This window comes from Ctenocephalides felis, unplaced genomic scaffold (assembly GCF_003426905.1).
Source record: "Ctenocephalides felis isolate EL2017-DRISC unplaced genomic scaffold, ASM342690v1 CF-g0.4_SCAFFOLD_00845, whole genome shotgun sequence".
Taxonomy (NCBI): Eukaryota; Metazoa; Arthropoda; class Insecta; order Siphonaptera; family Pulicidae; genus Ctenocephalides; species Ctenocephalides felis.
This window is the reverse complement of record NW_020536999.1, coordinates 90,011,476-90,033,001: the sequence shown is the minus strand read 5'-3', so window position 1 is coordinate 90,033,001 and position 21,526 is coordinate 90,011,476. Positions and strand designations below refer to the sequence as shown.

General features: G+C 32.0%; 2 protein-coding genes across 2 annotated transcripts in view; both read right to left on the bottom strand.

The window, feature by feature from the left end:
* LOC113362961 (anaphase-promoting complex subunit 2) overlaps positions 1 to 21,526 on the bottom strand; it is a 55,049-nt gene that overhangs the window by 28,905 nt on the left and 4,618 nt on the right. Inside the window, exons 6-11 of the mRNA XM_026605454.1 lie at positions 6,914 to 7,028; positions 6,736 to 6,784; positions 5,912 to 6,196; positions 5,331 to 5,465; positions 5,143 to 5,271; positions 3,501 to 3,952 (exon numbers count right to left, since the gene is read on the bottom strand). Of these exons, the coding sequence (XP_026461239.1) occupies positions 3,510 to 3,952; positions 5,143 to 5,271; positions 5,331 to 5,465; positions 5,912 to 6,196; positions 6,736 to 6,784; positions 6,914 to 7,028 (1,156 nt within the window). The 3' untranslated portion in view covers positions 3,501 to 3,509. The remainder of the gene's footprint in view (positions 1 to 3,500; positions 3,953 to 5,142; positions 5,272 to 5,330; positions 5,466 to 5,911; positions 6,197 to 6,735; positions 6,785 to 6,913; positions 7,029 to 21,526) is intronic.
* LOC113362962 (zinc finger protein 251-like) lies at positions 242 to 928 on the bottom strand. The gene has a single exon (XM_026605455.1). It carries the CDS (start codon positions 926 to 928, stop codon positions 242 to 244), a length of 687 nt encoding a protein of 228 aa, XP_026461240.1.

Below are 21,526 nucleotides of genomic sequence, written 5' to 3'. Positions count from 1 at the left end.
TTTTTTTTCGTGCACCTTTTGATGCTGAGTCTTATGATAAGATTGAGTGAATGTTTTTATTGCACAAATCACATTTATAAGGCCGTTCACCAGTATGGATCCTAGTATGTTTGGACAAACTACTTGATTGTGAAAAGATTTCTCACAATACAAACACTGAAAAGGCTTAGCCCCTGTAGAGTGTAGGTACATGTTTTATTAGTCGCCTGTACAACTGAAAGTCTTCTCACACATATCACATTTATGGGGTTTTCTCCTGTATGGACAGCCATATGCTTTGACAAGTGGCCTGATTGAGTGAATTTCTATCGCAGACTTTGCATTTGTGGGCTCTTATTCCCATGTGTAGTCTTGTGTGTTGTAACAAAGTGGTTGAATATGCAAAGGCTTTATTGCATTGTGTGCAGGTATAAGGTCGGTCTCCTGTGTGGCAGCGTAAATGCCGTGTTAGATTACTGGAGCTCATAAAAGCTTTTTTGCAGACACTGCATACATGTGGCTTTTGTCCGGAATGAGTTTTATGATGCAGCCACAACTGGCTGGCTTGTTTGTAGGTTTTATCACAAAATTCGCATTTGTATGTGCGGTCATCTCCATGGATAAGTACATGTTGGCGTAAATGACAAGAACGAACAAATTTTTTGTTACAGGTAGGACATTTGTGTCTTTTTATTTTGTTTCGTTCTATAAGTTCATAATCTATGTCAGATTCTATAGACATATCAAAAGATGAGTCGTCATCTTCTGAAGATATTTCTGATTTAATATTTACACTGTTATTTGTATCATCTGCAGTAGAATTATATTCATCTTGCTTGTCTAATATTGAATAATCTAAAGGATCACATTCTATTACATGGTAGTCTGCAGAGGAATTTAATTCATCTTGTTTTATAGTCATATCTGTTACTTGGTTTTCCATAGACATATTAAAATATTATTAAACTAAGTTATAAAATTAAATAAAATATATATTCTCCGGCGTTATTCCATTAAACAACATAATTATTAACCAGTTAAATATAATAATAAAATTTATCACTTTCTATACTTTGCATTAAAATGATCTGTCATTAGCTGTCAAACATGACAATGTACCAACATTAAAGTTTAGGACTTGAACTGTCACGTATAATGCACTTGTGCCAACTACAAAAAGATATATTTCAAAATGCCAGTTTTTTTAAATTATTATTATTTTGTTATTTTCTTATTTTTAATATTATTCTTTTGTTTTATTAATTATTATTTGTTATTTATTGTTTTTATTGTACTTTTTAAGATTTTTTTTATTATTCACAAATTTTATGTATATTTATTAACTTTATTATTAACATTATTTTATTTCACCATATGGATATTATTTCAATGAAAATGTTCTTTATTTAGTATTATATTTTATTTCTAATTCTTATCTTAATGAAATTAAATCTATTTAAAGCATTTCATTCTGCTTTGTTTAAATGCATTTCATTTAAATGTGGACGTCAACGGTAATCAACGCGTACAAAAAGAACAGAATATATCAGGTAATTGTATATTAAATTAAATTTATTTAAAACATTTTATTCTACTTTGTTTAAAGACATTTCATTTAAATGTGGACGTCAACTGTAATCAACGGTAACCATCTCGTACAAAACACAACGCGACGTAAGCATATTATTCATGGTCAATTCTAAATGCTCATTAATAATTTTTTATAATCCAATCCAAGCTTTTGTGGTTTTATTTCTATGAAATTTACAAAGATATCTATCCACGGATTTTTTGACTAAGTTTTTGTGGTTTTATTTTAAAAAAAATTTTCAATTACATATCGTAGGATTGTAATATTTTAGTACAGTTTAATTTAATTTATGTCAGACCACCAGACTTAAGTCACACCATGATATCTATATTAGTCATACAAAGTTTTCTACTAATGATTACAAAGAGACTGCCCAGCTCATAATTACCAAAAACTAATCAGCACGATTTCTAATTAATATTTTTTAAATAATTTTTAAAAGTTAAGGAATTTTTGGAAAAATATTGACAAAAAATTTAACACTTATGAGTTAATTACAATTTTCCAAATGAGTGTAAATATTAATGCTTCACATAACAAATGCTGAATAATATAATTTAAAAACAAAATATATTGTTTATTACCTTGAGTTCAATATATTTTTAACAATCAATATTTTCACTTTGCACAATCAATATATTTTAATAAATTCTAGCAACGAAAAATATTAAAGAAGTAAAAAAGGAACAGCTCACAATCAATGTTAGTTTGATACACACATTTTGTTCTGTGTTCCAAAAATACATTTTATTTAAATATGGACGTTAGCGGTGATCAGTAGATACACCAACATAAGAAGCTTAACTACTAACAAGATAATAAAAAAGTTGTTTGTAGCAAACTCGATTTAATTTTCTACGCGCATATATTCAAATTTGCATCCATTATTTTAACAGACACAAATTTACAGACTGGATTCGCATATTATTAGAAAAAAGTCCAGATATCTAGATCTGCAGTTCAAAATGTCTGAACTTGACCGCGCCCAATTCTAAACAATAAGAGAATCTTGGCGCCAACATTCATATGGCGCCATTTATATTTTTATTGGAGCTTATATCTTTCTGGTTCCGTTTCTTTACAAAAAGTATATAAAACACTAGGCGTAAGAGCATTTTGTTTCGAGGCAGCTCATTGCAAACCTTCTAGACCAAGGCTTCTTAAACTTTTATCCTTCGCGACCCCATCACTTACAATTGCCAGTTTTTTTGCGGCCCCACTTATGATTGGGAGTTTCTTGACGACCCCACACATATAAAAAAATAAATTAATATTATAAAAACTTTTATTTTATAACCTAATTATAATTCAGTGCACAAATTATATTTATAATTATAGTGCACAAATAGATAGCTTGTATTTTCTAACCATTATTTCAAACTTTAATGAACTTTTATAATTCAAACACTTTTTGTGAGCTGCAATTTTTTAAAATATTTTATTTAAGACCATGAACTCCATTGTAAAAAAACATTTTCATTCATTTAATTACAAAGAAACGGCTTATCCGATCTTTGCTAAAAATTAATCAGCAAGATTCCCAAATCTTATCTTTCGAATAGTTTCTGAATTCCCAAAGTCAGTTTAGATTTTTCCACAAAAATTTGGACAAAAAGTTTTATACTTTTCTGCTTGTTATAAAGAAACGGTTCGGTCGACCGTCAAACGATTAAGAATGACTAAAAACGTCAAACACTTATAAAAACAGCAAACCGCAGTTTTTAGACAAAAAGTTCAATATTGAAGTAATTACTTAAGACATATGTGCTACGAACTGTAATTTTTTATGAATTCTTGTTTTTTGTTGATCTTAAATATAAAAACAATTTTCAATCTATATACAATATTTATACAAATGCAAAATTGTGAAACTTACAATTGTGATATCTTTTCACAAATAACAAAAAATAATTATAATTATTTTAATTACATCAGTCCATTATCCCTTTGGCAGCCTATACAGCCCTCCCATAAGCACCAACTTGTGCTCTCTAACCTTCCTATCCAGAAAATGCCTCAACTCCACCAGCGAGCACTCAACTGCAGGTCCCTGAGAAGCAAACATCTTCAACATCTGCTGGATCCTCTCAAGAGGCAAAGAATCCAAATTCGTCAACATGCCTACGATGTAAGACCAGAACACCTGGAGCTCTTCTTCGCGTTGGTCACTTGTGGATGCCATGGCACTCTCAGCTTCTTCATACTCTTCGTGAGTAGCTATGGATTGAGTTTCTGGTTCGTAGTTTGTTTTCTCGATGAGTTGGAAGAGGTCTTGAGAATGTTCACGGATTATGCCCTGGGATTGCCAGAAGGATAGTTTTCGGCGGAGGACACTCTGCGGGAGCTTCATGGTAGAACTCAGATCATCAAGTTGCCAGAGATCTGGAGAAATAGATATATAATGAATAGAATAAATACTAGTGGGGCGCATGGCTTCGTGCCTTAAGGGAAATTTGCTGGTACTTTCCGTACCAAATTTTTTTTTTTTTAAAGATTAACATTTTTGAAAAAAAATTACTTTGAAAAAATTAGATTAATGAGAAACTATAAATTTTCGACAAAAATTTACTTTTTTTGAGAACAAAAAATGTTTTCTTTATTTTGACATATTTTGGAAGTTCTGAACTTTTTTTCAAAGCAATCGTACTGCTTTAACTGCATAGATATGACATATCGAAGCGCGTAAGCGCCGCGTCGCCGTCTATCGGATAAACATTGGTACAGAACCCACAGGAATGTAAACAAAATTTATAATTATTGTTAAAATTTGATCAGTTCTTCATCTTGTCAATACAAGTAGAATGTTTTTTGAATTATTAAAATCGGTTCTCTTAAAAACTGAGTTACCGTTTGTGGCACTTTTTACCACGTACCTTCGAAACGGCTAGACCTGCCTATGCCAAAAACTAATCAGAATGTCTCCTTATCAACAGCAATCGAATGTTTTTTGAATTATTGAAATCGGTTGAACCGTGTTCCCGAAATCGTCGACAAAACTTTGTATCCGCACACACATACATCAATTTTTCCCAAGGTTTGCCAAAATGTTCAGAAAACTCTGAAACGTAAAGATATATAAAAATTTTCATTTTCGTTTTTTGCGATTACTATAACTTACCCTACGGAAAGTTAATAATGTTGATACTATTTTCTAACCTCCTAAAGAATAACAAAATATCTAATTCGACGTTTAACTCATTCTGAATCGTTTGACACCGAAATTGGAAAAAATTATGTGTGTGTGAGGCAAAATTTGACCTGTCGTCGACGTTTTCGCAAAAAAAATTGGAAAAATTTAAAAGCCATTCGTTGAAACTGGATGAGAACCAACAGTGATTAGTTTTGTACGAAGATCGGCCGAGCCTACTTTATGGGTTTAAAAAATCAACAATTATTAAAAGATATCAGTTGAGAAAATATTTATCATTTATCTTCTTGGAATATAGTTTTAAAAATATTGTGACTAGTATGTACTCATTATCATAATTTAAAAAATTGCCTACAACTCAATGGTTTCCTTAAGGAAAAATCCTTAAAGCAAAATGCTACTTGCAACTAGTTTTTTTATTTACCTTGACCTTGAAAATGAATGATGATTGCTGCATGGATCGTAGAGACTGTCAAACTCAATGTCCTATCTGCCAACTCAATATCCAAATTCACTTGTCCCAAATTCGGTTTCCAGAACAACGTTCTATTACCTGTAAATAATATTAGTAAATCCTGGTGGCCTGATGGCAAGTAGCTTCAATTTACTCACTTTTGTGTGACTCATAGGCCTTGGTGTAGTTTTCCATTTGCTTTTTAATAACATCAGGCAACTCGATGGCTTCCTCTTTGAATGGTGGCCAGAATTGGGCTGAGACTATGGTCGCTTTTGTTGGGAACAACTCGTCTGAAAAATTTAATAAAATTTAATAGTTTAGTACGATTGTTTATGGATAATTGTTATTACTCAGTAAACCACAAAACGTAATTAAAACGATAATATAACGTAACAGATTTTACGTGAAACATAGCGGTTACGTAGCCTAGGAGATCGTATCTATTTCCGCCTCAAAAACGTAACGGCCGGTTTCGTTACGCGAAAACGTAACGGTTTCGTTTTTGTTACGTTTCCAAATTGCGCTAATATGTTGTAACTTATATTTTTCTCACTCCAAGTTATTACATTATAACCTATAAGTCTAAAGTGGTTTGGAAAATAAAAATAAGAATAAATAAATAAATTTAAACTATTATTTTAAAACAAATAGATGTATCTAATTTGTGCAAAATTAAATTTTCTTCAATATATTGACTAAATAATAACATCAAACCCACTTATCATCTCCATCTTACCTTTGAGGTATCTTTGATCCTCGTGCACATGTTCATTTATCTTCTTAGAGTCCCTCATGTCCTTCAGCATAACCTCACAATTATGCAGCTGTCCTTCGCCAAACCTCATCCTGAGCAGCTCAAGGTTTCTGCTCTCCCGATCGATGTCGAACTTAGGCGAATGCCTGGTTAACAACCTGTCGGCTAAGAGTGTCCTGTATTCATTCACAAACAGCTCCTTGCTGCCGTAGATGTCAACCAGCATTGTTATGATGTCACTGGTTCTGCGAACGATTGAGGACTTCGCTAAAAATGATAGAAATAGAAATATATAAATATATAGCAATACTTTCTTTAACTAAATATGAAAACAATATTTGTTTAGGCGTTGTTTAACATAATCCACTGTATGAACAAATATTATAGGATTTATTAATCAGCAATTACTGCATTTCTCTAATAAATGTTCATTTCTAAATGCTAATTACAATGACAAACCGATCATGTCATATTTGAACTATGACTTTAATTATATTATTGTTTTTAAATATTATACATATTTTTAATGCTATTATAAATATATAATTTATATATTTATCATTATATAAATGTGTATAATGCTTGACACTAATAAATGTGTGCATCACGAGTGTTACCATATTACTAATAAACATTATTCAAAATTGTTATATGATGTATTTATTTTTACTTAAATGCCATCTTGTACAATTGCAAATAAGTTTTACTTCAATAGCGTGTGAACCTTACGCGCACTCTTTTTTTTCTAAATGTCTATCTATTAGTTACCCACAAATATATCTATATATTAATATTCCACCACTTACTAGGATCAGCGTCCACCGGATCAGGCATCCAGGTCTCCCAATTGGCAATCTCATCGCTCATTTCGACTCCTGCAGTCGTTGCAGTGCCCCCATTCGCACCATTCGTATTGGCAGCGGCATCTCCGGCGCCTCCGACATTGGCGGGTGCTCCGTTACGTCCTTTGTCGCCCCCAGAAGCAGCCTGGGTGAGAGGCAGTGGAGGGACTGTCTGGGGAGCCTCGGTTGTGGGACGGGCTAGCTCGTCTGCTAGTTCGGAGTTGCCTTCGCCTTCGGAGAGGCTCTGGACGACACATCTAGATAAAAATTTGAAATTTTTAAATGCAATTTAAATAATAAATGGCCAAGTTAATAGAATGTTAAATAAAACTAGTAGAATCAATCTTTGCCGCCTAATATAAAATAAACAAAGAATTTTTTTTTCTTTTTCCGTTCTTCTGGACCGATCAAAACTTTTTGTAACACTCATGCTCACTCTCGAAGCCAAGATTAAACAAAAATAAATTAAAGAAAAAAATATATTTTACATAAATCATTTATTTTATTATATATATATATATATATATATATATATATATATATATATCTTATTATTATTATTTCTTGTGGTACGGTATCCTGGTCAAAATATGTTCCTCAATCAAAATCCTCATAGATGCAGAAACATTCTCAAACCCAATAACTCTCGCTTGCTCAACAACCTCTTTGAGGATATCCCTCAAGTACAAAATCTTATCAAACTCTTCAAACATTGCATCAAAAATGGTCCACAAGAATTCTTCAATACTCTTCCTGTACAAATCCCTTATATCCATAATAATCTGTTCATCCACCAGGTTTCTCATAAACTTCTCATTCGAGACCTTCATTCTCAGAGCCTCCACAAGCAGGTACTCTCTGGTTGCTTCTTCAGAGATCTCCACGATTTCATCCACATGCTTGGTGATTCCCATGTCTAAACATTGTTGTAAAGTTATGACAGGAAAAAATTCAACACGAATATTTGTGGCAAGTCCAATCCTTTTCCAATGCTCGTCTTTTAAATCAGGGTTCCTCATTGCTCGTACAAGGCGGATGTAAGGCTTGAAGTTGTCCACGATGCTCTCAATGTATTGTATGACATCCTGAATCTTTGGCAAATGCTCAAAGGATTGCATCAACTGGTTTAGAGTGTTCATAGTGTTTGTTATTGTTCTGTTCATAGATTGGAAATCTAGGGTCTGGAGAGGATTCTCAAACCAGATATCACGAGCTTTTAGGGTGTCTGATGCTGTCCCCCAGACGTCTCGAATTGGTTTGAAGGTTTCCATTAGATCATCTGTATCTTGGTAAGAAACTACCTAAAAAATATAAGAATAAAAAAACATAGTAAGAGTTATTGTATATTAGGACTATCATTAGTTACTTTTATGTCAAATAACTTTTGACGTCTATTCAAAACATATCCATAATTTTGAGTCTCAACCATACTCTTCCAGAGCCTTCGACATTCTACAGCATTGTCGTGAATTTTAGAAGTATCGTACATCTGTGTCATCTGACCAACTTGAGCTAAAAAAAGGAAAAAATTCGTAGAAGCAGTAATAATGACAAGTAAACATCACCAGGTGCAGCTTTAAACATTTTATAGGACAATTTTTTTTATTTATTATTTACAAGCAAGATATTCAATCTTTTCCAAATGACTAGCTTCGTCGTTGAGATGAATCCTGAAGAATTTATCGGACTCCTCATTTAAAATAACTTCAGTTCTATGGATCTGCATGAAAATGTGCATTGGGAAGGATAGGGCTTCCCATTTTGCATTGAAATCTGCATCTTCTATTGCGTACCAGAAAATGTCTAGGACGTCGTAATCTAAACAAATCTGGAAAAAGAAATATAAATACAAATTTTAAAATAAATGTTTCGTAATCAGGACGTAACACAAATGTAGCGATGATGTAAATGTTACGGAACAGAATAAATACAAATGTAAATATAGCAACACAATATTTTGTAACCATAACGTAATAAAAACGTAACGCTTATGTAAATATGATAATAGCACCATGTTAGGATGTTATGTAACTATTACGAAACATATGCAACGTACGTTACAAATTAAATTGTAAATGCTCTTCTACTTAAAAATGACAATTTTAAAAAAATTAAACAAATATTTAAGAAATATGGAAAAGAAAATATAAATACAGTTTTTAAAATAAATGGTTCGCAACCAGAACGTAACACAAATGTAGCGCATATGGTAAAGTAAATATGATGTATTATTAGGATAAATATGATGTAAATGAATATAGAAATACAAATGTAAATATAGCGAGACAATGTTTTGTAACGTAACCACAACGCAATAAAAACGTAAAGATAAATAAATATGATATAGTGCTAGAATGTTACGTAACCATTACGAAACATATACAACGCAAGTTACAAAATACATTTAAATTGTAATTGTAAATGCTCTTCTACTTAAAAATGACGATTTTTAAAAAAAATTAACAAATTTTTCCATATTTAAGAAATATGGAAAAGAAAATATAAATACAATTTTTAAAATAAATGATTCGCAACCAGAACGTAACACAAATGTAGCGCATAGGGTAAAGTAAATATGATGTATTATTAAGATAAATATGATGTAAATGAAAAAAGAAATACAAATGTAAATATAGCGACACTATGTTTTATAACGTAACCACAACGCAATAAAAACGTAAAGATAAGTAAATATGTTATAGTGCTAGAATGTTACGTAACTATTACGAAACATAGGTAACGAAAGTTATAAAATACATTTAAATTGTAATTGTAAATGCTCTTCTACTTAAAAATGACGATTTTTCAGAAATTAAACAAATATTTAAGAAATATTTGATAAAATATTATCAAATATAACAAATTTTTAAAAAATATGCAATATTAACAAAATGGTAATTCTTAATCAAACATCAAAACATTATCATCGCGTTTTAGTTACCTTTCTCGTCTCCTTTTCCAAATCTTCGATAGTTTCAGGAATCGTCTCCATCCATTCTTTGGTTTCAAAAATATGTTCAATCGATAACATTTTATCATTGAGACGATTGAAAATGTAATTATATTGAGCTGGAAAAAAATTACATAATATAAATCAATTAATAAATATATTTTACAGCAATAAGAAAAAACATACAAATAACTCTAATAAGTCAAAATTTACTCGGTAACTCGAAAACGTATCAAATGTGACGTCTGTGTTGCTTCCACGTTACGTAACCAACACATTAACTATAACGTGGTTACTATTACGTATTCCTTACCCAAGACCTCTTCGATCCCCGCCCGACAGGTGGCAGAGTGCATATCCATCAGAGCCAGCGCCAGTTCCCACTTCCTGGCTACCAGTTGCTGCTTCAGATTGGCCACAATTACCAGAAAGGGCCCGATGACCAGACTGGCGGGCACCGACGTTTCTATGCTGTCCCTCATCTGTACGTGGTAGTTGATTTCATTGCGCATCTCTCTGGCGTCCCGATGCTGCTGCCGAATGGTCTCTACGTATTCGGCGGTGTTCGTGGTGAGGACTTCTAGGAAGCGTTTGTATTGGGCGGCGTAGGCCTTCATTGGGAGCGAGGCCTGAGAAAGATAGAGATAGAAAAATAGAAAGGTTGAGTGAAAAAAATTCTTGTGGAACATAAATTATAATGAAGGAGAAGTATGTATTCATCTGAGGATCTGAGGATCCGATTTGCTAGTTTCAAGCCATTCTGAATCTTTTCCAAAGACCAAAACTAAGAGTGTGTATGTACGTGTTTGTGTATGAGTGGGAAAAATCTGGCTACGACACCAGCAGCATTGAGGACATAACTTCTAGCAACCAAGACAAAAGAGGAGCACACCTTTGCTACCAGATGATGACAAAGACTTTTTAGTCTTCAACCAGAACCAGACTAGCATGTTTTCAACTAAACAAATAGATTTACCATCACCAGATGATTTGGATGTCGAGCAACAATTGAAGAATTATGAGACAATGTTTACTCAGAGCCAAAAGTCGACTCTGAGTGAAAGATTTGAAGCTTTTAAGAAACTGATTAAGACAAAACTAATGGCTCATTCCATAGAAAATGATATTTTTAGCAACACGGATATATTTACTACTAAACCAAAGAATATGAGTTTTGATCTTGGTTTGGGAAAAAAGATTGATTGAATAAATAATTTATCAATAATGGAAAATAATGACTTAAAAGTATTGAAGTCATCTTATAGTTCATAAATGAATGAAAAAATTGATCCAATTACTTCGAAGGGTTTAAAATCTTTATCAACTCCATCAATGAGTGAAAACAATGATACATCTAATACCAGAGACTTAAAATTTGGTTCTCGTCCCTCAACAAGTGAAAAAAAAGATTTAATTTCTTCAAAAGGCTTTGGTAGGTAATAATAGTTGCTTATTTTCCAAAGGAGAAGTATGTTTTCATCTGAAAATCCGATTTGGTAGTTTCAAGCCATTCTGAATCGTTTGAGACCAAAACTGGAAGAGTGTATGTACGTGTTTGTGTATGAGTGTGAAAAATCTGGCTACGACACCAGCAGCATTGAAAACAACTTCTAGCAACAAAAAAGAAAACAGGGACACACCTTTGGTACCAGATGATGACAAAGACTTTTTAGTCTTCAACCAGAACCAGACTAGCATGTTTTCAACTAAACAAATAGATTTACCATCACCAGATGATTTGGATATTGAGCAACAAGTGAAGAATTATGGGACAATGTTTACTCGGAGCCAAAAGTCGACGTTGAGTGAAAGATTTGAAATGAGAAAACTGAGAAACAGATTAAGACAAAATTAATGGCTCATTCCATAAAAAATCATATTTTTAGCACCACGTATATATTTACTACTAAACCAAAGAGTTTTGATCTTGGTTTGGAGAAAAAGATTAATCAAATAAATAATCTATGTAAAAATGTGGAGAAAAAAGATAAAATTGTAGGATTAAACATTTACCTGATAATAACTATGCTGCAATTTATTTCTCAGGGCAACAATTTGTGGTTCCATTAAACCGATTGATGTCAAAAACAAATCATCAGCAAATTTTAAATTCTCCAGCAGCCAGGGTTGTATTTGTTTTATTGTATGGGTCTCTAAAAGAAAATAAAATACAATAATATATTTAATATATGTAGATATAAAACATATACATGTATGATTATTTGTGGTGCACCACTGCTTTATTGTTTGCACATCACTGATTGTAATTTTGGTGTAGTTAGAAAATATTTTAAGTTATTTTAGAAGTAAAAATTGTGCTTTATTCGGTAAATGAAACTGCACCAGAACTACATTACAAGAAACTCAAAACCAGCAGAATACTGCTATTCAATAACCAAAAGTAGTTATACAATTGTTACCATGTGTGCTCAGTACCTACTTTATTTCTTGCAATAATCTTAATCGTGTGACAAACCCTAAAATTTAAACAACTTTCTCTTCTATCAATTCCCTTACCTTTAATAATATTATTAAAAGTCTCAACAATCGACGTCGAGAAATCCTCCAGCCTCGTCGAATAATAGGGCTCCACCTCGTTCATATGCAGATAGATCGTAAACACCTGAGGGTACTTCTTGGAGGCGTAAGGACTGACCATTAAATTGTGGCCCCATTTCATGAATTTGGGACAAGAGAGCGTCAACTCGCAAGGATCTGTCAAAAGGCTGACGTACTTGTTAACTGATCGAATGATCAGGTTGTGCAGAGTCTCCTGCATCTGGAACTTCAGCAACTGTACATATCTGTAAAGTTTAGATGTTTCGTACAGCTGGTAGTTCTTCTCGTGGATGTTGAACCAGGTTTTGCCAATGCCGACCAGACTAGCTGGTAATAGAAATAGAAATAGAGATAGAAATAGAAATATATATATATATATATATATCTTATATATAAAATTCTTCTGTAACAATGTAAGTTTCATATTTCCTCCTAACTATAATTCGGATTTTCATGAATCTTCCTGAAGTTTGTTCGGGAAATTTTTTAGAATGTTTTGATTCATAGAAATATAGTTAAATTGTAGAAATAAATAGAAAAAATTACAAAAAACCGCTTATCATTGTTTGCCCTTGAAATATTTGAAGCTTAGTTTGACATTAAAAACAATTGAGGACTGTCATTTGCCAAACATTTCTATTCACTTATAGGCTAAGGCAATATTAGAATATAATAAATTCATAATTATGAATAAGAAAAATGTAATGTCTATGTCACATATTAATGCCGAAAAGCAGCTGAGATGTGCCAAAAATTAAATTAATATAAGATGCAAATAATATAACATGCATTTGACAAGTGATGCAGTCTGCGCATGCGTCTGACGTGCGCGTGGTTTGCTTTTGCTTGCAATAATTTTGTTTGCGCACTTTGCGAACAGATTCGCCGTACGAATTCGCGCAAAGGAGCGAGCCATAAGTGATTGCGCTCAAACATATTCAATTTGCAGTCGTTTTGCCTTACTATACTAAGTCACAATACAAAAAAAATTATTTAGAAGTTTCATTGTGTCAAAATTCATATGTTTTCATTGGGTACGGAATATTTACTCAATGGAGCGCTTTGGGTCTGAAGTTTTTACTATTTTCCAATTCGTTTGGAATTTGGAACTAGGTTCATCTTACTCTTCAGAAGTGAAAACAAATTTAGACTCCTTTACCACTTCTCGGGTGGATGACATTTCTTTTCAGTGGTGTAATTTTACTTTTTTCACAAAATAACGTTGGGTATCGATAAAAGAACTAATTACGAGAAAATATTTAATAATGTTTTTCAAAAAAGGAAATATTTTTCAAGTTACTGGCTACTGATATTGTTTCTTTTTTGCGTTTTTCACATCATTTGTTGCTAACAACCTTCAAAAAATATACATTTTAACGAAATCATGTAATGAACAGATTATATCAATTAAAATCTTAATAAATCGTTATTTTATAGTGTTTTAGGAACATTATTAGGTTAGATATGAAAATGGTTTTATAGTGCTCAAAATAAGCTTTAAAATGAGTACTTCTGCGTGTAAATGAGTGAGCTATCATGCAGATAAAAGACGCATGCAATGTTTTTTTTTTCATTTAAATCAAATACTTGTGTGCCATATCCACCAAAATTAAAAATAATCGTATTCAATCTAGAATTAACTTGGTTTAAGAGATCTTGATGGATTCTAGAAATAACCACCGCAACTTTAGTACAAATGATTCTTAAAAAACTCATGATTTCATGAAAAAAAAAACATTTAAAAAAAACAACCAATTTCTCATCATAATACCTCTGAAAGAATACGTATAAAAGTATATATATAAGAAAATTCGAGGTATTTTCTGAGTAATTATTATGTTTATTATTTTTTTCGTTACACAAATATTGATAGATGTATGATTAATTAAGGAGCTGTCCAACCAGAGGTCTTTCGAGCCCTTTAACCCTTCGCCGTTTTACAATAGAGAAGTTACGGTAATGATAGAGAAAGTTGTAGCTCATTTAATCACCTTTAAAATAGTGTATTACAAGTTCTGATAAATCAGAATTAAAAGAGAATAATCCAATTAATGCTGTGGATGGTGACGGAGTGCAAATTGTTAAAAACATTGAAATTAAGATAAAGATTAGCCTATTTCCAAAATATCAAGTAAATTGGAGCACAGTAAAAAAAATTTACAGATCAATATTTTGTTGATCGTAAGTTGAATAGAGCACATGTGAACAGGATTTGACAAATTAATTTCACTTCAAATATAAACATAAGCAATAATGTATATTGATTTATTAGAGAAAAAAATGGCAATTTAGATATTAAAATTACTTAAAGCCAGTTAAAATATGGTACAAAATTATAAAAATTATAGGCAACATTATTGAAGCAATTATTTTGGGTGATATTGCACCTTTGCCGCGTATGCTATATATTAATTCTTTCTTTCTGAATTTGTTGTACTTTTTGAAAGATTTCAATTTTCAACATGAGTTATCTTATGCTATGACCATAAATCAAAAAGGCAGACGATCATTTTTAGTGTGATAAATTTGGAAAATCAATGTTTTAGTCGTGAATAAACAAAAATCATTCATTTATAACATCCACATCTACAGGTATGGCTAAAAATACTATATAACCCTTAAATGCAATAAAATAAATTGAGCTATTGGAAATAAATTTGTTCTATAAATAAATCGCAGTGTATAATTTTTAATATACAATTTTATTGAACATTTTTTAATATTTGTTAAATAAATAATTAAAGTGTTAACTGTGGGAATTGAGAACAATCATTTTATTTGAAACAGTTCTACATTCAACATCACTTATATATTGGTATAAATAGTAATTCAAAAAACAGTAATTATTATTTTTAACTAAGCAGTAAATATTAGTATAAAATATTGAAAAATTGTAGACGTAGGTACAGAACAACGTCTGTCGGGTCAGCTAGTATATATATATATATTATTTATTTAACTTTACCTTTAATGCAAGACACAGTTTTGGGGACCCAGACATCCTTCAAATACCGCATAGTTTTCACTTTGTTATCATATTGTAAAGCTGTAAAATCCAAAAACAACAAAAACAATAATTACCATCACGATGCAAAAAATCTTAGCAACTTATTTTATATACTGACTATCAATAATTTTCCACATATTTCAACTAAAACAACGCATCTAATTTAATCTACAAGAGTAATAAAAAACAACATTTTAAAACAAAATTGATATATTATTTATTTAAGTTGATTATATTTATTTTTGTCACAATCTATTTTCTTAAGAGCATCCAAAAGTTCTTTCTTCTTTGTTGAATCAATTGGAGGTAAATTATGGCTAGACAGACAATTATTCTTCTCAGATTTCTTCGCTTTATATCCATCAGAGAGTAATCGTCGTTGGGATCCTTAATTGATTGACTAATGGGTGAAAGAAAACCTTTCGAGGAATTTAAATCTTTCTTTTCACTTGTTGAGGGACGAGAACCAAATTTCAAGTCTCTGGTATTGGATGTATCATTGTTTTCACTCATTGATGGAGTAGATAAAGATTTTAAACCCTTTGAAGTAATCTGGTCAGTTTTTTCATTCATTGATGAACTACAAGATGACTTCAATCCTCTTAAGTCATTATTTTCCATTATTGATAAATTATTTATTCGATTAGTCTTTTTACCCAAACCAAGATCAAAGCTCATATTCTTTGGTTTAGTAGTAAATATATCCGTGGTGCCAAAAATATCATTTTCTATGGAATGAGCCATTAATTTTGTCTTAATTTGTTTCTCAAAAGCCTCAAATCTTTCACTCAACGTCGACTTTTGGCTCCGAGTAAACAATGTCTCATAATTCTTCACTTGTTGCTCAATATCCAAATCATCATCTGGTGTTGGTAAATCTATTTCTTTAGTTGAAAACATGCTGGTCTGGTTCTGGTTGAAGACTAAAAAGTCTTTGCCATCATCTGGTGTTGGTAAATCTACTTGTTTAGTTGAAAACATGCTGGTCTGGTTCTGGTTGAAGACTAAAAAGTCCTTGTCATCATCTGGTACCAAAGGTGTATCCCTGTTTTCTTCTTGGTTGCTAGAAGTCATATCCTCAATGCTGCTGGTGTCGTACTCATCAGGATCAAGAAAGTTGCTTGAGTCGTTAGATTGAGTAATTTCTAATGAGATGCTATCAACGCCTGCTTTGATGCTCTTCAAAATATCTGCACGGTCCACAAGTGTATTAGATACTTTGCCACTTCTTTTGGCATCATCAACCTTAGTTGATGATGTTTTATTCCTGACAATCTTCTTTGGTGCTTCTTTGATAACACTAATTTTAGGTGTCACGTCTTTAATTTTATTACCTTGACTTCTGGTTCCTGATCTAATGTGATGCATAGCAATATACTTATCCCGAGACTCCAGAACTTGTAACAACCTTGCAACCTCATTCTCTGCAATCTCTAAAGCCTTCTTGGTCTCCTTATGCTTACTATTCTCGTTCATCATCTGGACCTTAGAATTCTTACTCAATAACTGCATGCTCTTCTCCAGTTGCACATTGGCATCTCTCTGTTTAGCAATGTCGTCCTGGAGTTTCATATTATCCTCCATCAATTGTTGACGTTCTGGTAAATTGCGATCCTCGCTCAAAATCTGGAGACGCACATAAGCCTCTTGGAGACTGCACAACTTCTTCTCGGTCTGTTTAAGTTTATGCGCAACTCCTCGTAACTCCTTCCTCATATGATGGTACTTGTTCTGACAACTACGCATGTCTTCATCCTGGTTGCGAAGTAATTGAGGCAACTTGGACTTGCAGTTCTCCAAGCGACTCAGGACAGTGTCCTGCTTCGATTGCAGCTGCTTAAGGAGTCTATTCTCATTTGTCAACTCATTGATGTGTATCTGAGCTGCTCCAAGTTTGTTATGGAGCATCTTGATCTTCAATTTCTGGTCCATGAATATCTTCTCGGTGACGTCGCAGTGGTTATAGTTAATATTAACGAAGTCTGCATGTTTCTTAGGTTTTTTACCAGTTTTGAGGGATACATTTTTGTAGACGGATAAAGAATGTTGACTGGATTGCGGAAGTTCATGTTTGCTGTTGGTTACTTCAAAACTGTTGTCGTTTGAAGACATTTTAATAGAACGTATAACATTTCCTCATATAGCAACTTAGGTGTGTATATAAAAATATTAGTGTCATTTTTTTTATTTGACAAATGACATATTCCACTGTTTTATATAATTCTAGATTCAAGGAGATTTGGTGAACAAACCGTTTGGACAACAATGAAGTAAAAAGTATAAAAAGTGGTAAAAAGCTTTTTACAATAACAATAATATATGGTAAAAAAATTTAAAATGATGTAAATCACAGTAAAAATGTGTTAAATTAAATAAAATTTTGTACAATAAAATAAAAATGTATAAAATTGTTTAATAAAAGCAAAAACATTAAAAATGGGACCAAAAAACGTAAATTATAGTATAAATGTGTAAAATTAAATTGAATCAGTAAAATTGTAATTAAATTGAGTCAGTAAGATGAAAATAAGTAAAAATAAAAAGATAAAAATGTGCAAAATGAAGTAAAATTATATGAAATTTCATAAAAACGTGTGAAATTAAGTAAACAGTATAAAAAACCAAATGATGGTAAAAACATATAAAATGAGATGATATTATGTAAAATAAGGAATAAATGCTTAAAATTTAGTAAAATTTTATATGATACCAATAATATACGGTAAAAAAAATTAAAATTATGTAAATCACGGTAAAAACGTGATTACTTAAATAAAATTGTGTACAATAATGTAAAAATGCATAAAACAGTAAAATTATTTAATAAGAGAAAAAACAATAAAATGGGGAAAAATATGTAAAATATTGTATAAAAGTTTAAATTAAATTGAATCGAGCAAAATAAGGTAAAAACGAATAAGTAAGATGAAAATAAGTAAAATTAAAAAAGTGAAAATGTGCAAAATGAAGTAAAACTGCGAAATAAAGTAAAATTATATGAAATTGCGTAAAAAGTGTGAAATGAGACAAAAATATATAAAATCGTACAAATTGTAAACAATAAAGATAAAATTGAGGTAAAATCAAGTAAAATTGTTTAAAATTGAACAAAATAAAACGAAATAATTAGGAATAAATATGTAAAACTATGTAAAATTGTTTAAATAAGACAAAACATTGTAAAATTATGTAAACATATTTCAAACCAAGGAAAATCTTGTAAAATGGCAAGCAAGGTAAAATTTTCTATAAAATAAGTCAGTGAATGTATTAAATAAACTAGTGGAGCGCACGGCATCGTGCCTTAAGGCAAATTGCTGGACTTCCCGTACCAAAAGTTATTATTTTTTTAAGAACGATTAACATTTTTGAAAAAAAATCACTTCGAAAAAATTAGATTTTGAGAAACTATAGATTTGACAAAAAATTACTTTTTTTGAAAAAAAAAAATATTGAAAAAATGTTTTCTTTATTTTGACATATTTTGTAAATTCTAAAAATATTTGGAAAGCAATCGTACTGCTTTAACTGCATAGAGACAAAATGTCAAAGCGCGTAAGCGCCGCGTGCATATGTCTAATGATCATTTTTGACCGCCAACTGGCTTTTTTTTACTTTTTTCATTAGATCTCCAAAACCCCTAGACCTGCCTTCATGAAAATTTGATCAGTTCTTCATCTTGTCAATACAAGTAAAATGTTTTTTGAATTATTGAAATCGGACGCTCCGTTCTCTTAAAAACTGAGTTACCATCTTTGGCACTTTTTGCCCCGTATCTTTGGAACGGCTAGGCCTACCTTCGCCAAAAACTAATCAGCACTTCTCTTTATCAATACGAATCGAATTTTTTTGAATTATTCAAATCGGTTGATCGGTGTTCCCGAAATCGTCGACGAAAATTTGTATCCGCACACGCACACACACACATACATCCATTTTTTCTAAGGTATGCCAAAATACTCAGAAACCTTTGAAACGTAAAGATATATAAAAATTTTCATTTTCGATTTTTTTGCGATTACTATAACTGCCCTACGGGAAGTTAATTATGCAAAATTTTATAGAACATGGTGAAATGAAATTAAATAATAATGTGGAATAGTGTAAAAATTGTATAAAATAGTGAAAAAACTATTATACAGATGTATGTCATTTTTCGATAACAAATAATAAAGTTGACGATTTTTTAAAATAAAAATTCATGCTGCAAAGAAAATTTTAAACTTGTACTCTACAAAAAGTTAGTGCCTTGCTTAACAAGCTATATATCTATTACCCTTACCTAAAAATTCCGTCAAAGACACCCTCATCCTAAAATTGGTCATAAACAAGCTATAGGCTGCCAATTTCTCATCCTCGATAGCAACACTGTACAATCCATTAAAAGTATTCGGCAGCACATACAACCCCATCCAGTGCATGTACTCCTTCCTTGCAGTAAATCCTTCCATCAACGTCTCTATACGTTTATATACAATTTTGTATTCATCTAAAGGAGGCACTGTGATATCAAGATTGTATTTCTGGAAACCAGTTTGACGCAGTTCAATCTCTGCAAGCTTTCTACGATAATCCAACTAGAAAAGGTAATAGATACATGATAAAAGTATCATTTATATAATTGTATCTTTAACTTACTCTTAGTTCCGTTAACATTTGCTGCTGAGACTCTCTCTCCGCCATCGAAGCGTTTCTACGAGACGATAGTCTCTCGATCTTCTCCATAAGTCTCTTATCAGGGTCCATGACTCCTGCTAAATTCATGCAATCGACATACAACTGAAATTTCAGTTCTCTCTGAACACTGTTTCGAGAGGCTACGGCATCTCGTAAACGTTCTGCAAAGATTTTAGGGTTCTCGGCTTTGAATAAGACATACACTCGAGGTACTCTATAAATTTGCTTTTCCTTGTCCAGCGTGATTACTGCCCAACGTTGGGTCTGGGGATCAAAGTCACCTACTGCCACACTGGGGGGAGGAAATAGAAGATTAGTGATAAAAGACAGAGAAAGGTGAAATAAATATTTGGTAATAAACAGTAGTGGTGTCAAAATATGCGAAATATGCAAAAAAAAGTGTAAAATTGTTTATTTTTTTAACAAATTGGTAAAAATTAACTACAATAACAGTAAGTTTTCCCCAAAGCTCCAGGTTGCACTTAAAGACTTATAAATTTCCAACTGCATGAGATAATTTTCATTTAATGAAAAAATGAGACACCTATAGCATATGTGCATCAAATATGTAAATTATTTATTCCACAAAGATTGCGATGGCAAAGATCGTTAACGGGCGGACTCATGTGGGTGGGGTCCGAGAGAGCCACTGGCAATCAGGCAGCAGCGATGTCCATTTCAACTTGAAAATATAGATCAACTAGTGGGGTGCATAGCATCGTGCCTTAAGGCAAATTGCTGGAACTTTCCGTACCGTAATCAAAAATTTTGGTACGGAACCCAAAAAAATTTACACAAAATGTGTACACATTATTAAAACTTTCATAAAATATCTGATAATTGATGTACATATAAACATTTTTTGACCGCCAAATGACATTCTTTTAACTTATTTTCATTGAGAGTCCATAACCGCTGGACCTGCCTTTCCAAAAATTTAGTCAGTTCTACATCTTGTCAATACAAGAAAAATGTTTTTTGAATTATTAAAAACAGACGCTCCGTTCTCTTAAAAACTGTGTTACTGTTTTTGGCACTTTTTGCCCCGTATCTTTGGAACGACCAGACCTGCCTGTGCCGAAAACTCATCAGCATGTCTCCTTATTAATAGGAATCAAATGTTTTTTGAATAATTGAAATCGGTGAAACTGTGTTTTCGAAATCGTTGACGAAAATTTGTATACACACACAACATACTCGCGCACACACATACATCAATTTTTTCTAGGTATGCCAAAATGTTCAGATACCTCTGAAACGTAAAGATATATAAAAAATTTACATTTTCGAGAATTTAAATATGTTTCTAATTGCAAATAAGCCCATTTCGGGCACTGCGGTGTGAAATGGCAATGGAAAATTCTCTCACACCATTCTTCCCTCAATCAAATTGGAGTTTAACTCATCTCATGAACCTGCCTTAGATCAGTCACCCATTATTTTTCATTTTTATTAATATTATCCCACCTAGTCCATTTGTAAAGCATGTCCGGATCGGCGTTCCTGTAGGCCTTCTGTCGCGCCTCATAAAGCCCCCTGACAGGTATGAAGGCATTCGCTGG